Source organism: Tursiops truncatus, chromosome X, assembly GCF_011762595.2.
Source record: "Tursiops truncatus isolate mTurTru1 chromosome X, mTurTru1.mat.Y, whole genome shotgun sequence".
In the NCBI taxonomy this organism is placed as follows: Eukaryota; Metazoa; Chordata; class Mammalia; order Artiodactyla; family Delphinidae; genus Tursiops; species Tursiops truncatus.
The window spans coordinates 112184708-112202764 of NC_047055.1; the positions used below are offsets into that span (position 1 = coordinate 112184708).

The 18057-nt window shown below is 39.4% G+C and overlaps 1 protein-coding gene across 10 annotated transcripts in view; it reads left to right on the top strand.

The window, feature by feature from the left end:
• The window catches only part of RPS6KA3 (ribosomal protein S6 kinase A3), a 110489-nt gene that overhangs the window by 31616 nt on the left and 60816 nt on the right, over positions 1 to 18057 (top strand). The window contains exon 1 of one of the 10 annotated variants that reach the window (XM_073799154.1): positions 16236 to 16381. The exons of the other annotated variants lie outside the window; for them this stretch is intronic. Coding sequence (XP_073655255.1) covers positions 16343 to 16381 — 39 coding nt within the window. The 5' untranslated portion in view covers positions 16236 to 16342. Of the gene's footprint in view, positions 1 to 16235; positions 16382 to 18057 lie in introns of those variants that run through there. 10 annotated transcript variants of the gene reach the window in all.

Genomic DNA, 18057 nt, shown 5'->3' on the forward strand with positions numbered 1-18057 from the left:
CATTGTCACATGGCATTCTCCCTGTGGGTCTGTGTCCAAATTTCCCTCTTCTTATAAGGACACCAGTCATTGGATTAGGGCCCACCTTATTCCAGTATGGCTTCATCTTAACCTTATCACACCTGCAAAGACCCTATTTTCAAGTAAGATCACATTCACAGGTACCGAGGATTAGAACTTGAACATACCTTTTTGGAGGACACAGTTCAACCCACAACATCCCTGAATGTTTGACTTTACGTACCTTTTCAATTACTGTACTTTTATTATATGTTTTTTATATGTGGCAAGGCAAGCCTTCCTGTCTTTTTTACCTTTCAAAATTGTAGTCTTATACATCTACTAGATGAACTTTAGAATCAGTTTATCAAACACTCCTGAAAATTTTATTGAGACTTTTATGCAAATAGCATTAAATTTATAAATTAACATGAGGAAAATTATTTTAATAAATATTGGGTCTTCACTTCCAAGAACATTCATTTATTCTGATATTCTTTTATATCCTTTATCAAAATTTTATGGTTTCTTAATATGGTTTTGTACATTTCTTATTAAGATAATTCATAGACATTTTATAGTTTTTGTTCTATTGTAAGTGGGAATTCTTTTCTGTTGTGTCTTCCATTTAGTTATTGCTAGTATGTAAAAAAAATTAGATGTTTCTATGTGCTTTTTTTTTTTTTTTGCGGTACGCGGGCCTCTCCCGTTGCGGAGCACAGGCTCCTGACGCGCAGGCTCAGCGGCCATGGCTCACGGGCCCAGCTGCTCCGTGGCATGTGGGATCTTCCCAGACCAGGGCACGAACCCGTGTCCCCTGCATCGGCAGGCAGACTCTCAACCACTGTGCCACCAGGGAAGCCCTCTATGTGCTTTTTAACATCAGTTATGAAAGAGTGGGATCATTGTACTCTTCTTCTCAAAACCCTTCATAAGTTTTTTGCTTCCTTTAAATAAAGTCCAAACTCTGCAGTGTGACAAACCCTGCGTAATAAAACCTTTGCACACTTCTACCCTCTACTGAAAGTCTAATCAGTCGTATGTTTCCGGTTCTCTTTTACTCCTGAGCCTTCATAGGTGATAGTCCCTCTCCCAGAATTATTTTCCATTACCACCCCCCTCCAATGAAGTCCTGGTCATCCTTTAGGTCCAAGTTTTGCTATCACTTCAACTGAGGTGTCTTCCTGACACAGCTACCACTTTCATTTCCACCTTGAATTGAGTATTTTTCCTTTGTGCTGCCCTAGCAGCCTATGTGTATGCTACATGACAACACCACACTAGATTCCATTGCTTATTTACTTGTCTGTATTTCCTACTAAACTGTGAGCTACATGAGGCAGTGACCATGTCTGACTTACTCCTTGTTTTTACATCCACGTATCTGGCTCCCAGTACCCAGTAGGTGTTCCATCAGTGCTTGTTAATTAAAGGAACATGTGAATTAAGTCTTGGCTATCATGGGGCCTAGTGCCCAAGGCTGCCTTCAGATTTGGTCTAGATTTCTGCATCTCCCAAACCATTTGGGTTATTTTACTTCATTGGTCTATAGTATATGTTTATTAGCATTTAAGCAAATGTAAAAACAATCAGTAAGTATTAATATTGATTTTTTTTGCCATCAGCCACCTTTTCTATTTTTGCAACAATTCCTTTGGAAGGAAAACCTCTAAATTTTTTATTCTCTGAAGTCTAAAATCAAATAATTTTCCATTGTGGTATTCTGCGTACATGGCTCATACTTTCCCTCTGAGTACTCACAGCATTAGCAACATTTACATCTGGAAGTGAACTGCATTCTAGAGGTAGGTTGAAAAGGTGCAGGACTAAGATACTACGTGGGTAAAGTTGTTGAGATCATTCCACATTATAGGAATTGAGTATAAGATGAAAACCTAATATTTCTTTAATGGTATTAAATCCAAAAGACGGTCAAATATGTATTAGCCTTATACTTTTAAATTGTATTTGCCTCTAATGTACAGTTAAAAGTTTTTGTCAATTACTGATCATTTAAATAGTGAAAGTTGAGATGTCGCAGCAGTTATTTTATGCATAACAAATTACCCCAAGCTTAGTAGCTTAAAACAACATACATTTATTATCTCACCGGTTCTGTGGGCCAGGAATCTGGGCACGGCTTTCTTTGGTTCAGAGTCTCTCACAGACTACAGTCAAGGAGTTTGCCAGGGCTAGAGTCTCATCTGTACCTTGACTGGAGAAGGATCTGCTTCCAAGCTCACATGTTTGTTGGCCCAGATTCCTGGCCCATAGGAACTGTGAGATGCTAACTGTATGTATGGAGGTCGTCGACTGGTAGGCTTTCTTGTAGGTTGATTGACCCCTTTTCTATGGGCTAGAATGCAGAGTGTGATGATTAGCCAGTTTTGGCCTCAAGAAGACTATAGGGCAGATAGAGAATAACAAGAGAGAAGAAACCTGGATCCTTAGTGACCTAAGGATCTAGCGACACCTCTTCACTCTAACCTAGCCTCGTGCCTATGGACTGCTCCAAGAGAGAAAAATAGGCACTTACCTTGCTCGAGACTTTGCATTTTGGGGCCTTTTTGTTAGAGCAGCTTAGTCTGTACTCTGACTACATCTAATCATTCATTAACGAAGTAGTTAATGAATGTCTGTTTGGTGCCAAGAACTCTGCTAACTTGTTAGAGACACAGAAACACATAAGGGAAACTTGCAGTTTTAAAATGGCAAAATAAAGCTGTTTTTGTCCTCTTGTCCTCTGGGAAATTATCACCCAAAACAACAAGGACAATAAGAAACGGAAACACGGTCTTTGTAATTAGAACACTTCTGTTATTTGAACCACAATATATAAATATGAAAAGCAGATAAAAGAGTCATAACAAGATGAAGTTATAGGACCTAAGTGCTGGTGAGGAGTATATCATCAAGAAGCAAGCCTTATTCAGGGCCCCAAAGCCCCAGAAGAGCTCAAGAATGAGGTCACTAAGTATTGTGGAAAGTGGAGGTATGGCCCAGGCTGAAAATAGAGATTGGTTGAATGTCGATATGAAAAGCCTTTACTCTAACCCCTCTCCTACCCCTGGAAGAGACAAAGTATTTTATAGAGAAAAATGAACCAGAGAGGCTCCATACATGGGGAACCCCAGGCATAGTAGGAAGTGGGGTGAGACACTGGGCTGGAAACAGGGAGATCAAGGGAAAGCCTACTCCTCAATGGTGTTATGATCCCCTTCCCCTCCCCATTTCACCAACCAAGACCATATCCTCCAGACAGGAGAGTAGAGTCGTCTTTCCTGAAGAAACTGAATGATACCTGATAAAAGACCTTCAGATACTGATATTTGAGAGATCTTCAGTGTAAAGGCTGGCTACTTGACCATTTAACCTACAAGAAAGCCTACCAGTTGACAAGCTCCAGAACATCTGGTCCACTTCTTAGTGCATCACTCTTAAAATGAGTTAAAAGCCAAATATCACCAGACACTTGAGAAAGGATTCCAACATGAAAGAATAAGATCTTGGGGGAAACGGACAATGCAGGAAAAAGGAAAAAGAAAAAATAAATTAATATCCTTTGAGTGCTAAGAGATGAAATTGATTTCCTAAAACAAGAGTAGAATGCTGTTTTTTAAATCTACTTTTATTTATTTATTTATTTTTGGCTGCATTGGGTCTTCATTGATGCGTGCAGGCTTTCTCTAGTTGCGGCAAGCAGGGGCTACTCCTTGTTGCAGTGCACGGGCTTCTCATTGCGATGGCTTCTCTTGTTGCGGAGCACGGGCCCTAGGCATGCAGGCTTCAGTAGTTGTGGCACGTGGGCTCAGCTGTTGTGACTCGCGGGCTCTAGAGCGCAGGCTCAGTAGTTGTGGCGCACGGGCTTAGTTGCTCTGCGGCACATGGGATCTTCCCGGACCAGGGCCCGAACCCGTATCCCCTGAATTGGCAGGCGGATTCTTAACCTCTGTGCCACCAGGGAAGCCCAGTATGCTATTTTTTTAAAAACAGAAAAAGAAGAAACTGTTAGAAATTAAAAATGTGATAGTAATATTTTATATTTTAGTAGAATATTTAGAAGCTAAAATGGAGGAAACTTTCCCCAAAATAGAACAGGACAAATAGAAAGTAGGAGAGAAAAAGAAAGAGAAGCAATTTAACATTTACCTAATAGGAATTCCAGAAAGAGACAGTGGGGAAATGGAGGGGAAGAAATTAGGAAAGAAATACCATAAGATACATGTTTTCCCCCCCAACATCTTAATATGTCTGAAATCAGAATGTTTGTTATAATCAAAGGTGTGACACATTTTAATTGGCAGCACTTTCTCTTTCTTAATGGTACAGTGCTAATCGTGCTCTTAGATTAGGCAGAATACTAAAATGCCAAAAAAAAATTTTTTTTCCCCCAACATGAGGACCACGAGTCTCCGGATTAAAACAGCCTACTGAAAGCCTGTTAATAATGACCAAAAAAATAAAATAAAAAGAAGAAGAACCACCCTACTCAAGAAGGATCGTTATTATGAAATATCAAAACACCAGGGATAAAGGGAAGATCCTAAAAGTTTTGCTGTGGGCTGGATGTGTTCCCTCAAAATTTGTATGTTGAAGCCCAAGCTCCAATGTGATGAAGTTTAAAAGTGGGGCCTTTGGGAGGTGGTTGGATCAGAAGGGCAGAGCCCTCATAAATGGGATTAGTGCCCTTATAAAATGGACCCCAGAGAGCTCCCTCACCCCTTCTGCCCTGTGAAGACACAGCAAGAAGATGGCTATCTACGAACAAGGAAACAGATCCTCGCCAGACACAGAATCTGCTGGCGACTTGGACTTGCACTTCCCAGGCTATAGAATTGTGAGAAATAAATTTCTGTTTGTTGTAAGCAACTCAGTCTATGGTATTCTGTTATAGCAGCCCAAACAGACTAAGACAAGCTTTTAGAAATTTTTTTCATACCATATATAAAGGCTGGGGGACTTCCCTGGTGGCGCAGTGGTTAAGAATCCGCCTGCCAATGCAGGGCACACAGGTTTGATCCCTGGTCCGGGAAGATACCATATGCCACGGAGCAACTAAGCCCGTGCGCCCCAACTACCGAGCCTGCGCTCTAGAGCCCACGCGCTGCAACTACTGAGCCCTTGTACCACAACTACTGAAGCCCACGTGCCTAGAGCCTATGCTCCGCATCAAGAGAAGCCACCGCAGTGAGAAGCCCGTGCACTGCAACAAAGAGTAGCCCCCACTCACCGCAACTAGAGAGCCCAAGCACAGCAACAAAAACCCAACGCAGCCAAAAATGAAAAATAAAGAAATTTATAAAATAAAGGCCTGGGTATAAGAATAATATACGATATTTCAACATTGAAAGTTAAAAGTCAAGGAGCAGTGCCTTTGAAATGCTTAGTGAAAATGATTTTCAATGAAGGTATTTTCAGACATGTACCTATTCTTTGGAAGAAGAATACCTTCTTCTGCCAACAGTAGAAGGTTATTAACTAAAGGAAAGACATGAGATTCAGGCAGCAGAAGACCCAACATGTACAAGCACAGTGAAGAAAGTTCCTTCCCGTTACGATGAATAAAGGATGCTTCAGAAGACTAGTTCATTCAGTAGGCTTAGAGAGTACTCAGTCCAGATTGAAGCAGACAGATGTTTCCAGGAGGGCTGTCTTCAGGGGAAAAAAAGAAGTTATGAATTGTCCAGTAGGTTTGAGTATTGAAAATCCACTTGAGAGGCAAAGTGAGAAGAATTTGAGATAGGTGCAAAGGAAAGAAAGCAAGTTTTAAAACAAAGCAACTATAAATTTAACAAAAATAGAAACGTTGCATACAAGAAATGTAACTAGAGTATATTACTTCAAGCAGTGAACAGTGTTTACATAGTCATAATATTTGTAAAGACTCAATATTGATTTAACCAAAATGTGTGATATGAGTGTCACGTCAGCTGTAATAGGATGTCTAAAGGTGATATCTGAAATTGTTGAGTCAGGAGAAAATAGTATAAGGTTATTAGCTATCATATAAATACCAGAGGGAACAATGAACAGAGCTGAAAGGGTATCGAGAACACTGGGTACTGCTACTTTTTTGTTATACAAGCCTTGCATCATTACTTGACCCTTTAATCTTCACTCAGACCTTCTTGACATATGGAGCTGCCCCTGTGATTTCTCTTGAGCATGTCTCCTGGTTTCTATTTGTGGTAGAGCCATTTCATTCTGTCTGGATTTTTCTCCCTTCTTCACACCTCATGTTTTCCTCTCTTCCCTTTGTTCTTTGCCCTCCGATCTGCCTCCTTCCTATATCCTAGATCTACTTTTCTTTCATCTTCTAGAATTTAATACTGTTTTCCTTTCTTCTGGCTTTCTGAAGGCTCAATCCTTTCTTGTCTTTATGCACCTGAAGTAAAATTTTTATTTCTTCCACTCATGAAGTATACGAAATTTATCTAATTAAATTGATCCATACCAGAATATAACAGGTAGTCATCACCTTCCACCATCTCCCTCCCCAGGAATGGTTGCGTGTTAATTCATATTTATGCACAATTAGTTGAATTTCTCACCAGTTAACTTGCTCCAGCCAGTGTATTTTGTTTTCTCCCTTCCCTGCTGGAGAGACTTGATTATTTTTATCCGTTATTCCAGTAGGGCTGGGAGAGAGACTGCCTTCATAGCAGAAGGTAGGGTGCTGTATAGCCCCTTAAGCCAAGATACCTTCCTGGACTCCAGAATTTTCTATCCTTTCTCAGCTGGCCAGAGGACTCCATGCTCTGATGATCCATGCAGAGGAAGTAGGGAGTCTGGGCTGTTTAGGTCTCCATAATCATCCAAGAATCATTAAAGCAGTTTCTTGCTTAGTGGGGAAATAATTCTCTTAATGGTTCTTACAGTAGCAGGCAAAGGTTCTTCTGAGGCTTGAGAATTAAAGGAGATAAATAAGTACCTAGCACAAAGGAAGAGCCCAGTAAGTGTTAATTTTCCTGTCCTCTTCCTCCCAGATGCTGATCTTGCTCTCTCAGACTATTCACCTAGTTCCTCTTAGGAACTAGGGTGGTATCCAGTAATTTTCTGGCTGACAGTAGGCCTGGCCTCAGACAAAACTGTGAACTGACTTTCTCTTAATTTGGTCCTTTGACCCTTCTGTTCCCCTTATTGTTTATTTCTAATAACCATGCATACATTAATCACTCATAACATTAACGTTGTGAATATTATATTACTACAGTCCTAAACACTATATTTATCAACGCAGTCTTTGTAGCTCTTGTATCAGAGTCACATGCATGATTGTTAAGAATTGGAGAAAACATGGGCTTCCCTGGTGGCACAGTGGTTAAGAATCCACCTGCCAATGCAGGGGACACGGGTTCAAGCCCTGGTCCGGGAAGATCCCACATGCCACAGAGCAACTAAGCCCGTGCACCACAACTACTGAGCCTGTGCTCTAGAGCCCGTGAGCCACAGCTAGTGAAGCCCACGCGCCTAGAGCCTGAGCTCCGCAACAAGAGAAGCCACCACAATGAGAAGCCCGCGCACCGCAATAAAGAGTAGCCCCTGCTCGCTGCAACTAGAGACAGCTGCACGCAGCGACAAAGACACAATGCAGCCAAAAAATAAACAATTAATTAATTAATTAAAAAAAAGAATTGGAGAAAGCTTGTTAAAAGTAGTAGTGGTAAAAATGGTTTAAAAAGATAAAATGGAGATGACTGTAGATGACTTCGGATGCCAAGTTAAAGAGCAGCACCCCTGTAAAGGTCACAGGCAGGAGTACACCAGCAGTGCCCCATTCTTTTCAAATCTCCTCATGGGCCTTTAGCGGTAGTTTCTTCCAACTTCTATGCATGCCGTAGCTACTGTTCATATAGTAACCCTAAGGCAGCAGTGATTTGTATGACGGCCTTCACAATATCCAGGGAATTTCACCAGTTCCCTGTTCTCTGCTGGTTTCCTCCATTTCTTTGAAGGTTCCCTCAAGCTCCCTTAAAACTTGCATTTGAACATCCAAAATGATACTCATAGCTGTGAGTCCGGCATACACTTGCATAACTCTTTCAGTTATCATGGGTTAAACACAAAATAAACTACAGAAAGAGAAGCCCTGGACTTCCCTGGTAGCGCACTGGTTAAGAATCCGCCTGCCGATGCAGGGGGCATGGGTTCGATCCCTGGTCTGGGAAGATCCCACATGCCGTGGAGCAGCTAAGCCCGTGCGCCACAACTACTGAGCCTGCGCTCTAGAGCCCGCGTGCTGCAACTACTGAGCCCACGTGCCGCAACTCCTGAAGCCCGCATGCTCTAAGGCCTGTGTGTCGCAACTACTGAGCCTGTGTGCTCCAACTACTGAAGCCCGCGCACCTACAGCCTGTGCTGCACAACAAGAGAAGCCACTGCAACGAGAAGCCCGCTCACCACAACGAAGAGTAGCCCCTGCTCGCCACAACTAGAGAAAGCCCGTGTGCAGCAGCAAAGACCCAAGGCAGCCAAAAATAAATAAAATTAATAAATAAATTTTTTTAAAAAAGAGAAACCCTAGAGGAGTAGACGATAGACAGCGAAGAACCCACTCAAAACAGGAAAGTACGGTAGAGTGCTTGCTCGTTGGCAGGGAACATTTGTGGAGTGTTACATTAATGACACTGACTAATTGTTTAGAGTATTGTCTGTTTATCTAACTCTCATTAGCTGAGAGTATATTTTAGCACTTAGAGCATATACTTAAATCTACTAGAGAAGATATGCTCTAGTAGATTTAAGTATATACCACTTAGGAAAATATTTCCGAGAATAAATAGCATTATAATTAACACTGCATGGTCACATTAAATAGAGTGTGTGTATAATAGGCAAAATTTCCAAGCATGTAAGTTTTCCTTTACTACATTTTTGGCCCTCTTTCAGGGCTATTTTTTATTTCTAGTGTCCCTTTTCTCCACCCCTAAGAGCTTTAAAAAAAAATACCCCCTTTTTTAAAAAAATCGTGGCTTGCCTAACTCATATGATCCCTCTGATCCAAATTTGCTTCTCCTCTGCTGTAGTCTACTTATCACAATACCCATTTGTTCAATTTGACTGATCTAAACCATAATTGGAAAGAAAGAAAATTCATGTAAGTTCTCTTGAAGTATGAATGGTTTATTGAGTCAACCTGAAATACTGGTGTATTGAACGTTGTAACTCCTGTACTTAAATGAGTCTCTTAATTTAACCATTTTAGACAAAAATGACTAAGTAAAAAGAACTCCAGGGCTTCCCTGGTGGCGCAGTGGTTAAGAATCCACCTACCAGTGCAGGGGACACGGGTTCGAGCCCTGGGCCGGGAAGATCCCACATGCTGCGGAGCAACTAAGCCCATGCGCCACAACTACTGAAGCCCACATGCCACAACTACTGAAGCCTGCGTGCCTAGAGCCCATGGTCCGCAACAAGAGATGCCACCACAATGAGAAGCCCAGACACTGTAATGAAGAGTAGCCCCCACTCGCTGCAACCAGAGAAAGCCTGCATGCAGCAACGAAGACCCAGCACAACCAAAAATAGATAAATAAATAGAAAGAGAGAAAAAAAATTATTAAAAAAAAAAGTTCAGGCTAAGCAGGAAAAAAAATGCGTGAATACAGTGACCAGCAATACCACCTAGGGTGTATTGCTGCTTACTGCAAGATTCCAGCTGGGACATCGGTGGTGCTGCCCCCTCGCCCTCTCGTCATGCTCAGGGGAGATATTGTGAGTGGAATATAGCATGCTTTCCATTGACACACGGCCTTAGAAGCAACCCCTCTCAGTGCTCTAGGAAGCCACTACCATTTGGTTCAGGTTGATGATCATAAAACTTATTTCCCATCTCTGATTTAAAACCTTAGAACCATAGCACTTTATAACATTATCTACTGATGGATGTGTGCTACAGAATAATTCTCCTGTACTTAAATGGAAATCCTTAGATATTAAATCCTTTAGTATCTGAAAAATTGATTCATACAAAAAAACTGTATCTGAAGGAATTGGTTAAGAACATGTTAATTTTAAGCTTTTATTATAGCAGTTTATTTTTCTCCAGCAGGGTTCAGCCATCATGGAGTCATGAAGATGGTTGATAATTGGGTTTGACCAAGGTTTGGGTTTCGCCAGACAAATATAACATATGGTGTAGAAAAAGTGTTCAGAAACTCTGCTATGGACCCTCTATCGAGCTGTCTTCCTTCAGGGTCTTATCAAAAGGTTTAGCACCTCCTGGCTTCTGACCTAAGTCAGCCACTGACCATACATATACATGCTCCTTCCCCAGATAGAATTGCCTGTCTATGCTCCCACCAACATCACAGCCATTTCCACTTCCAAACTGTGGGAACTTGGGCAGCAGGTTCCTTAACTTCTCTCTAAGCCTTAGTTTCTTCATCTGTAGTGTAGATAATAGTATTTACTTATCTCATTGTGGTGAGAGTTAACTGAAGTAATTTCATGTAAAGCATGGTTCTTAGCATATAGTAGTACCTTATATGATATTGTCAGAATTATACTTGAAAGAAAAAATTATTAATAAATGAGAATTCAAATAAAGGAACTAAGGATTCAGTGAAAGAAGCTAGAAAAAGAACTACAAAGTAAACCCATAAAAAGCAAGAGAGGGCTTCCCTGGTGGCGCAGTGGTTGAGAGTCCGCCTGCCGATGCAGGGGACATGGGTTCGTGCCCCGGTCCGGGAAGATCCCACATGCCGCGGAGGCGGCTGGGCCCGTGAGCCATGGCCGCTGAGCCTGCGCGTCCGGAGCCTGTGCTCCGCAACGGGAGAGGCCACAGCAGTGAGAGGCCCGTGTACCGCAAAAAAAAAAAAAAAAAAAAAAAAAGCAAGAGAAAGGATTTAAATTTAAATTCCAAAATCAGTGAATTAGAAAACAGGAAAAATAAAAAAAGCAAATGCACAACATTAGGAAAGCAAAACAGTATATAACCACAGATAGGAAGGAGATTAAAACATCATAATAACTGAAATATTCACAGATGAAATGATATAATGTCTAGGATTTGCTTCAAAATAATTATGAGAGTGGGGGGAAGTGAGTATATGAAGCAAGATTGGCCATGAGTTGATAATTGTTATAGTTGAGTGGTGGGTTCATGAGGGTTTGTTATACTATTCAGTCTACTTTTAGATACGCTTGAAATTTTCCTTAAATTTTATTTAAAAAACATAATAGTATACTCAATATATCTCTGTACTGATATGGAAGTCTTGCTGAAATATGTGGTTTTCTAAGAAAATCTAAACGATATTTAGGAAGGAATAGAAAAACTATGACTTTACCAATAGCAAGGGAGAAATTTAAGTTATTAAAGAACGCGTACCGCCACACACATCCCACCACTACTGTGGTCCCCCCACCACTACAGTGGTCCCCCCACCACTACAGTGCCAGGCCCCAGGCTCCAGTAGGAGAAATCTTGGAAACTTTCAAGAAATAGATTGTCCTAAAGCATAGGAAAAAATTGTATCACCTTCTAGTCCGTTTTATAAAGTTAGCATAGCCCTGAAAATGAAAGTTAACGCAGAAAAGGAAACTGTGCCACTTTATGAATACAGACAGAAAAATCCTTTTAAAAATTTACAAATCAAATACAGACTTATATTAAAACAATGGAATTTTCCTAGGAATACAAGCATATTAGGACATCTGTTGATATGAGTTATCAAATCAGTAGGTCAAAGGAGAGAAACTAAGTGTATTAATAGATAATAAAAAGACATTTTTTTAAATTGAATATTCATTCTTCTTTTAGTAAAGAGGAAATAGTCTGATATTAACATGATTAAAATATGTCTAAAACCAAATATTGATATCATATTTGAATAACTTACTGAATATATTCCCAAGTCAGAATCAAGGTAGCATTTATTAGTGTTTGCTTTATGTTCCATAGACTGTGAGAAATTTGAGTTTTATTCTGGGATGGGAAGCCATTGAAGAATGTGAGGTGGGGGTACGACCAAGCCTGATTTCTGTTTTAAAATTATTCTGGCTGCCATGAAGAGAAAGGATTGCGCAAGAAAAATTTGGAAGGAGGAAAACCAGTTAGATGGCACTAGATGATAATGGTTTGTACTGACAGTGTCAGAGAAAATAGAAATAGACAGATTTGAGATTTATTTCAGAGATAAAATCAGTAGAATTTATTGATGGATTAAATATGAAGGGAAGGAAGTTAGATTAGAAAGGAAAAAGCCCAAAAGGACTTACAGGTTTGGGAGATTGGTATTGATGCCGCTGCCTGAAACGAGTAAGGTTAGCTTCAAATCCAAATCCAAACTTCTTGATAGTCTGTAAGGCCCTGCTTAAGGTGGCCCGAACCTACTTCCCCATTTCCTTCTCTTTCCTTGGTGTTCACCACATTCTAGACACCAAGGTCTTTCCTTTGTGCTTTGAATTCATTAAGCCGATTCCTAATCTCAGGGCGTTCGCATTTGCTGCTCATTCTGTTGGAGGACTCAAGACCATGAGTCAGCAAACTTTGTTTATAAAGGGCTGGGTAGTAAATATTTTAGGCTCTGTGGCAACTACTCAAGTCAGCTGTAGCCATTATGTAGGGAAAAAAACAGCAGGAGCTCTTATGTAAATAGACATGGGCATGACCAGATTTAGCCCTTGACTGGCCCGGCCTGGTTGTAGTTTACCCCTGCCTGAGGTCTTGGTGTGGTTCTCTCATTGTTTTTTAGGTTCTTCCCGGAGGACAACTTGGCAAATATGTTACGATCAAGAAACTTTAAAATGCTGCATACTCTACCTCTAGAAATACAGTGCCACTTCCAGAAATTATTTCTAATAAATTGTGAATGTGCACAAAAGATGGGGACATCCCAGTGATATAGAAGATCAAATACCCAACAATAGGGGATTTATATAGTAGAATGCTCTGCAGTCATTAATAATGCATTGAGGATGGGGCTTCCCTGGTGGCGCAGTGGTTGGGGGTCCGCCTGCCGATGCAGGGGACGCGGGTTCGTGTCCCGGTCCGGGAGGGTCCCACATGCCGCAGAGCGGCTGGGCCCGTGAGCCGTGGCCGCTGGGCCTGCGCATCCGGGGCCTGTGCTCCGCGGTGGGAGGGGCCGCAGCAGTGAGAGGCCCGCGTATTGCAAAAAATAAAAATAAAAATAAATAATGCATTGAGGATGATTTAATAATAGAAAATAGGGGTCAGCAAACTATACCTGAGACCTGCCCCCTATTTTTGTAAATGAAGTTTTATTGGAACACAACCTCACCCATTCCTCTTCACGCTGCAGTGGCAGTGTTGACAGAGACCAATATGTCCTGCAAAGTCAAAAACATTTACTTTCTGGCCCTCTACAGAAAAAAAAAGTGATAATATGTGTACTGTGGTCCATGTGTATATGTGCGTATATACAGACAGAGACTAGAAAGCACCAACATAGAGGATTTTTTCCCTCTTTTGTTTTTCTTCTTTTTATTATTTAAGTTTTCTATACTGGACATGCATAGTTTTTATAATAAAATTACTTTTCAAGTAGTAAGGCAAATGATAAAACCAATAAGACACAAAAATGAAAAACTAGCTGAAAATTTAATACGAGAAATTTCAAGATAGTTAAAGTTAGAGGCAGGAAAAAGGTTAGAGGCAGGAAAATATCAACAATAATATCTGGTTTCATGTGCACAACCACACAAGTAGTGTCCATTTCAGATTTCAGTGTATGATACTTAATTGGGCAGCCATTATTTGAGTTCCTCCTATGTGCTGTTTGCCTGTTCTGAAGCTTAATCTGATAGGGACAATGGGTTGTGCTTAAATACTAATAAATGCCATAAGCAGTGTCCCTTCTGTACTCATACAAAATTGACAAAATATCCAAACATTTCTCGTAGACACTGGGGTTTGCTGCCAAAATATTTCTAAGCCTGACAAGACTCCTGGAATACCTCTGATACTTAGACATGGTATGGATATTTGAGCACACGCAAAAGGAGCACTGAGGCATTTTTCAGTGTTTCAACTGCTTATAATGAGATATGGGTTCGTTCTGGTTCGGAGATAGCTAACACCCAAGTAAAGCAGTTGCTCGGTGATATCTTGTATATAAGGGATTCTAATCGTGTGAGCTAGTCTTTTAACTTTATGGTGCTTTTTGACATAGAGGAGTTTTTGAATTTTATAATCAAATCTATATCAATGTTTTCCTTTATGGCTTACATTTTCTAAACAGGTAGCCAAATATCCTAACATCTCCCTCAGATGTAAAGTGTCACATTCTTTTCTGTCACTCTGCTTTTATACAGCAGTACCATGCTGTTTTAATTAAGGTATCATTTCAACTGAGGGAGACTTAGTTCAGATTTTGATATCTGAAATATTGCTTCATTTTTTAGGGGTAGTATTAAAAAGCATAACTCACAGCAAAATGTGAATTGTTAACCTGAGCATCACTAGTCATTAAAGCCAATTTAGACTAATCCTTCAAATTCAGAAAAGGTTATTTAGTTGCTTCTGTTCTTAAGTATTACTTGAGTAAAATTGATGACTGCTCTGTACAGAGACACTCCTGTTTTATTTTGTACCCCTTAATTGGTTCTATAGTAACCATGATGTTTGCCTCTTCTTGACAGTCTTTTTTTTTAATAAATTTATTTATTTGTTTGTTTATTTATTTATTGGCTGCATTGGGTCTTCGTAGCTGTGTGCAGGCTTTCACTAGTTGCGGCGAGCGGGGGCTACTCTTCCTGGTGGTGTGCGGGCTTCTCATTGCAGTGGCTTCCCTTGTTGCGGAGCATGGGCTGTAGGCGCACGGGCTTCCATAGTTGTGGCACATCGGCTCAGCATTTGTGGCTCACGGGCTCTAGAGTGTAGGCTCAGTAGTTGTGGTGCATGGGCTTAGTTGCTCCATGGCATGTGCGATCTTCCCGGCCCAGGGGTCAAACCTGTGTCCCCTGCATTGGCAAGTGGATTCTTAACCACTGTGCCACCAGGGAAGTCCCAAGCAGGTTTTTTTTTTTATTCTTCAACTTGCATTAGGTCATTTATAGAACATTGCCATAAAAATTTGATCTACGAGGAAGAGCCCTGGCCTTTCACATGGTACCTGTAGCACCTAATGGACCCTCTAATGTTTGCTCAATACAGGACAGCAGCACTGAGCTTCCATGATAGATAGCTCTGTCATCAAATATGTCCCTGCCTTGATCATAGTTCCTTCAAGCTTGGAGCAAGCTTGGTGATTTTTAGAGGATCTTCAGGTTTTGAAAATTCAGTGATTTTATTAAATTTGTATAGGGTATGTAGATTAACATTTGAGGTTTTTATTGGTTCCACATAGATTGTGTACATTAAGTAAAGTATTTTCCCACAGCTCTCGATGCTTCTGTCCTTTGGTTTTGTTTAAATGCCGCTATCTCGGTGATCATGTTCTGAATACTGGCATACTTTCAAAAATATTTCCCAAAGCAAAAATACCTTAGAATAACTTCTGGAAGCTATTAGAGGATGAAATGGAGTAAGGGATTGTCTGGTAGCTTGACCCCTCCTTCTTTTCCAGGTTGACTTCTTCAGTAAATGTTCCTTTTGCTCACTAATAGCCCAGGGAGTGGACTTTTTTTAAATTTAGATTTTATCAGCTAGGAATGTGAGTTTTAACTGTGGGCCTTGACGTCTTTAACCTGGTTGATAATTGATGTTTATAACCATTGTGAATTTATATGTAATTCACTTTCATTGAAGACAGGAAGAATTTGTCCTTACATCACAATCAAAAAGCTTCTTGTAGTCATTTTCTTCCCATAGTTCGGAAACTCTTCCTCATTGACAGGGAACACCCATGACATGTCTATATATAACCTTAAAATAGTCTTAAAACTGTCCTTTGGAGTGTGTGTATAAACATTACGAAGGGTAAAATTTCACATGAGAATTGATGACTTGTTATTTTAATTGTGCTGACTAGTTTCAGTTGCTTTTAAAGTGTCGTATAGTTAAGAAATACCAGCATATCTCAGGATTCTGAAGTAAAATAATGTTTGTTTCATGGGTTGTGAAAATTGTCTGGATTTCTGGGAACCAGGAGTACGAACATTTCAACAGGATTTTGCTATCAGCAAATCTGTTTTGGTTTCCTGTTCTGGCCTCTCTACCTATCAGCTACATTAGTGCCCTCGCCATTACGTTTCTCCTTTCTTTTACCACAGGAAAATTGTCAGGCCTCTTTCTCTAGCATTTCAGGACCCGCCTGACAGGAAATTTTCTAATTGCCGGAACAGCTGGTAGGGGAAAACTTTGCAGGGGCTTGGCCTTCCCTTTCTAACTTAAGTTTTACCGTTAGAAATTCTTTATCACCATCATGGTTTCATAGCCATGTTTAAATTTCTGTCTTTTCGTGTTCGCTCTATACAGGTAAGCTTTGTTCAACTTCTTTAGAGACTAAAATGTTTCGGTTAGAGCTAAGTATAATTATACTAATTAAACAATTATTTCACTTTAATGTTCTTTTAAGAAGCTTTTCAAAATTCAAAACCAGTTCTTATAGAACATTTAAAGAATAATATTTCTATTTACTAAAATTAAGCCAGCTATTTGTATTATATATTTCAACTCTGTATATTTTGTAAACTTATTTTACATTGCCTTTTTAGTGCTAAAGTAATTTTTAATCTTGTTAGTGTTTGTAATTTTGTATAATAAAACAGATGACTGTAACTCTCAGTATTGAACTAGGCGTGAATAAAATTGTGAACCTGCTAATATTTAGGAGATTACTATGTAATAATAATGTAAGTAACATTTTGATGAGTAGGAGAATGTGTTATTTTAAACAGTCAAGAATTTAAAAACAGATTTTTGTTGAAATTGGTTCTTTAAAAACTTTGACGTTTTTAATCAATTATATTTAGCTTTAAGCAAGTAATTTTATCTTACAGTAGGCACACTTTTCAAAGCATAACTTTGTTAAAATGTGCTTAGTGAATGATAATTTGTATTGTATTTAATCTAAAATCCTGCCAAAATCAACTTGATATTTTGCCATGAGAATTGTGCTATCCTGCTGCTCTTTAAAGAGAATTAAATTTGTTGATCGGGATTCCCAATTGGGAGAAAACTCAGTGCTCTTTCCAGCAGTTATTGAAAATATTAGTCTGGAGAACCAGCAATGCTGTTTTCTCAAACATAGATTCAAGAAGCTGGCCTGGAATACTCTCTTAAAGAATTTGGCTAAATGAAAAATTCTGAATGTATTATTCATTAGCAAATCAAGTAAATCGGATTTGGTCAAATTGTAATCTAGAATAAATTAAAATGTGGTTTCTCACCATAGCTTGAATGACAAGACTAATTTTGTGTCACAGCCAAATAATTTTTATGTATCTTGATCATCAAAAAAAATTAACATATCTTTTTCAAATTAAAAAAAGTATATTATTGAACTATAATTATCTATATAGAAAGCGATGCTTTATTCATTTTACTTTTGGATTATACTTAAGAGGTAAATAAAATCTTATAATTTCATTTGTCGGGTCTTTTTTTTATGATAGGCCAAAAAATGGTTACGTATCTATGAGTAGAAAATACTTATTTATTGGCTTTTACTAAGGAATATTTAAATATTTTATTTTGAGCTTCAACAATACTTTCTGACATTAAAAACAATTTAAAAAATACAAATGCCTTAAGAACACACTTCCTGACTCAAGGGAGGGGAGGAAAAAGGAAATTATGTATACAAGGCAGGGCATAATGCCAAATGTTGAATCATTCTTTAAAATCAGTTAATGTCACCCAGTTTGTTTTCTTGATATTTGCATGTTACAGTATTAGGTTTTATATAACTCAGGTAAGCAGTGTCTGTTTCAGTCCCTTTTCTTTAATCCTTTTAAAAAACATTTTAAGAACAAAATTTTATATTTTCCCTTTCAACTTGAAAAGGAAACATTGAGTTAATTTTTTCCCGTTAATTTTTTCCCAGTAAGGGGTGAACCTCAAAGACCATTTAAGATGGAACCTATCAACCTTTTGTTGGTCCTGGGAAACAAATGAGGTGGCTTTCTCTGTGACTGGAGGAACAACAAAAG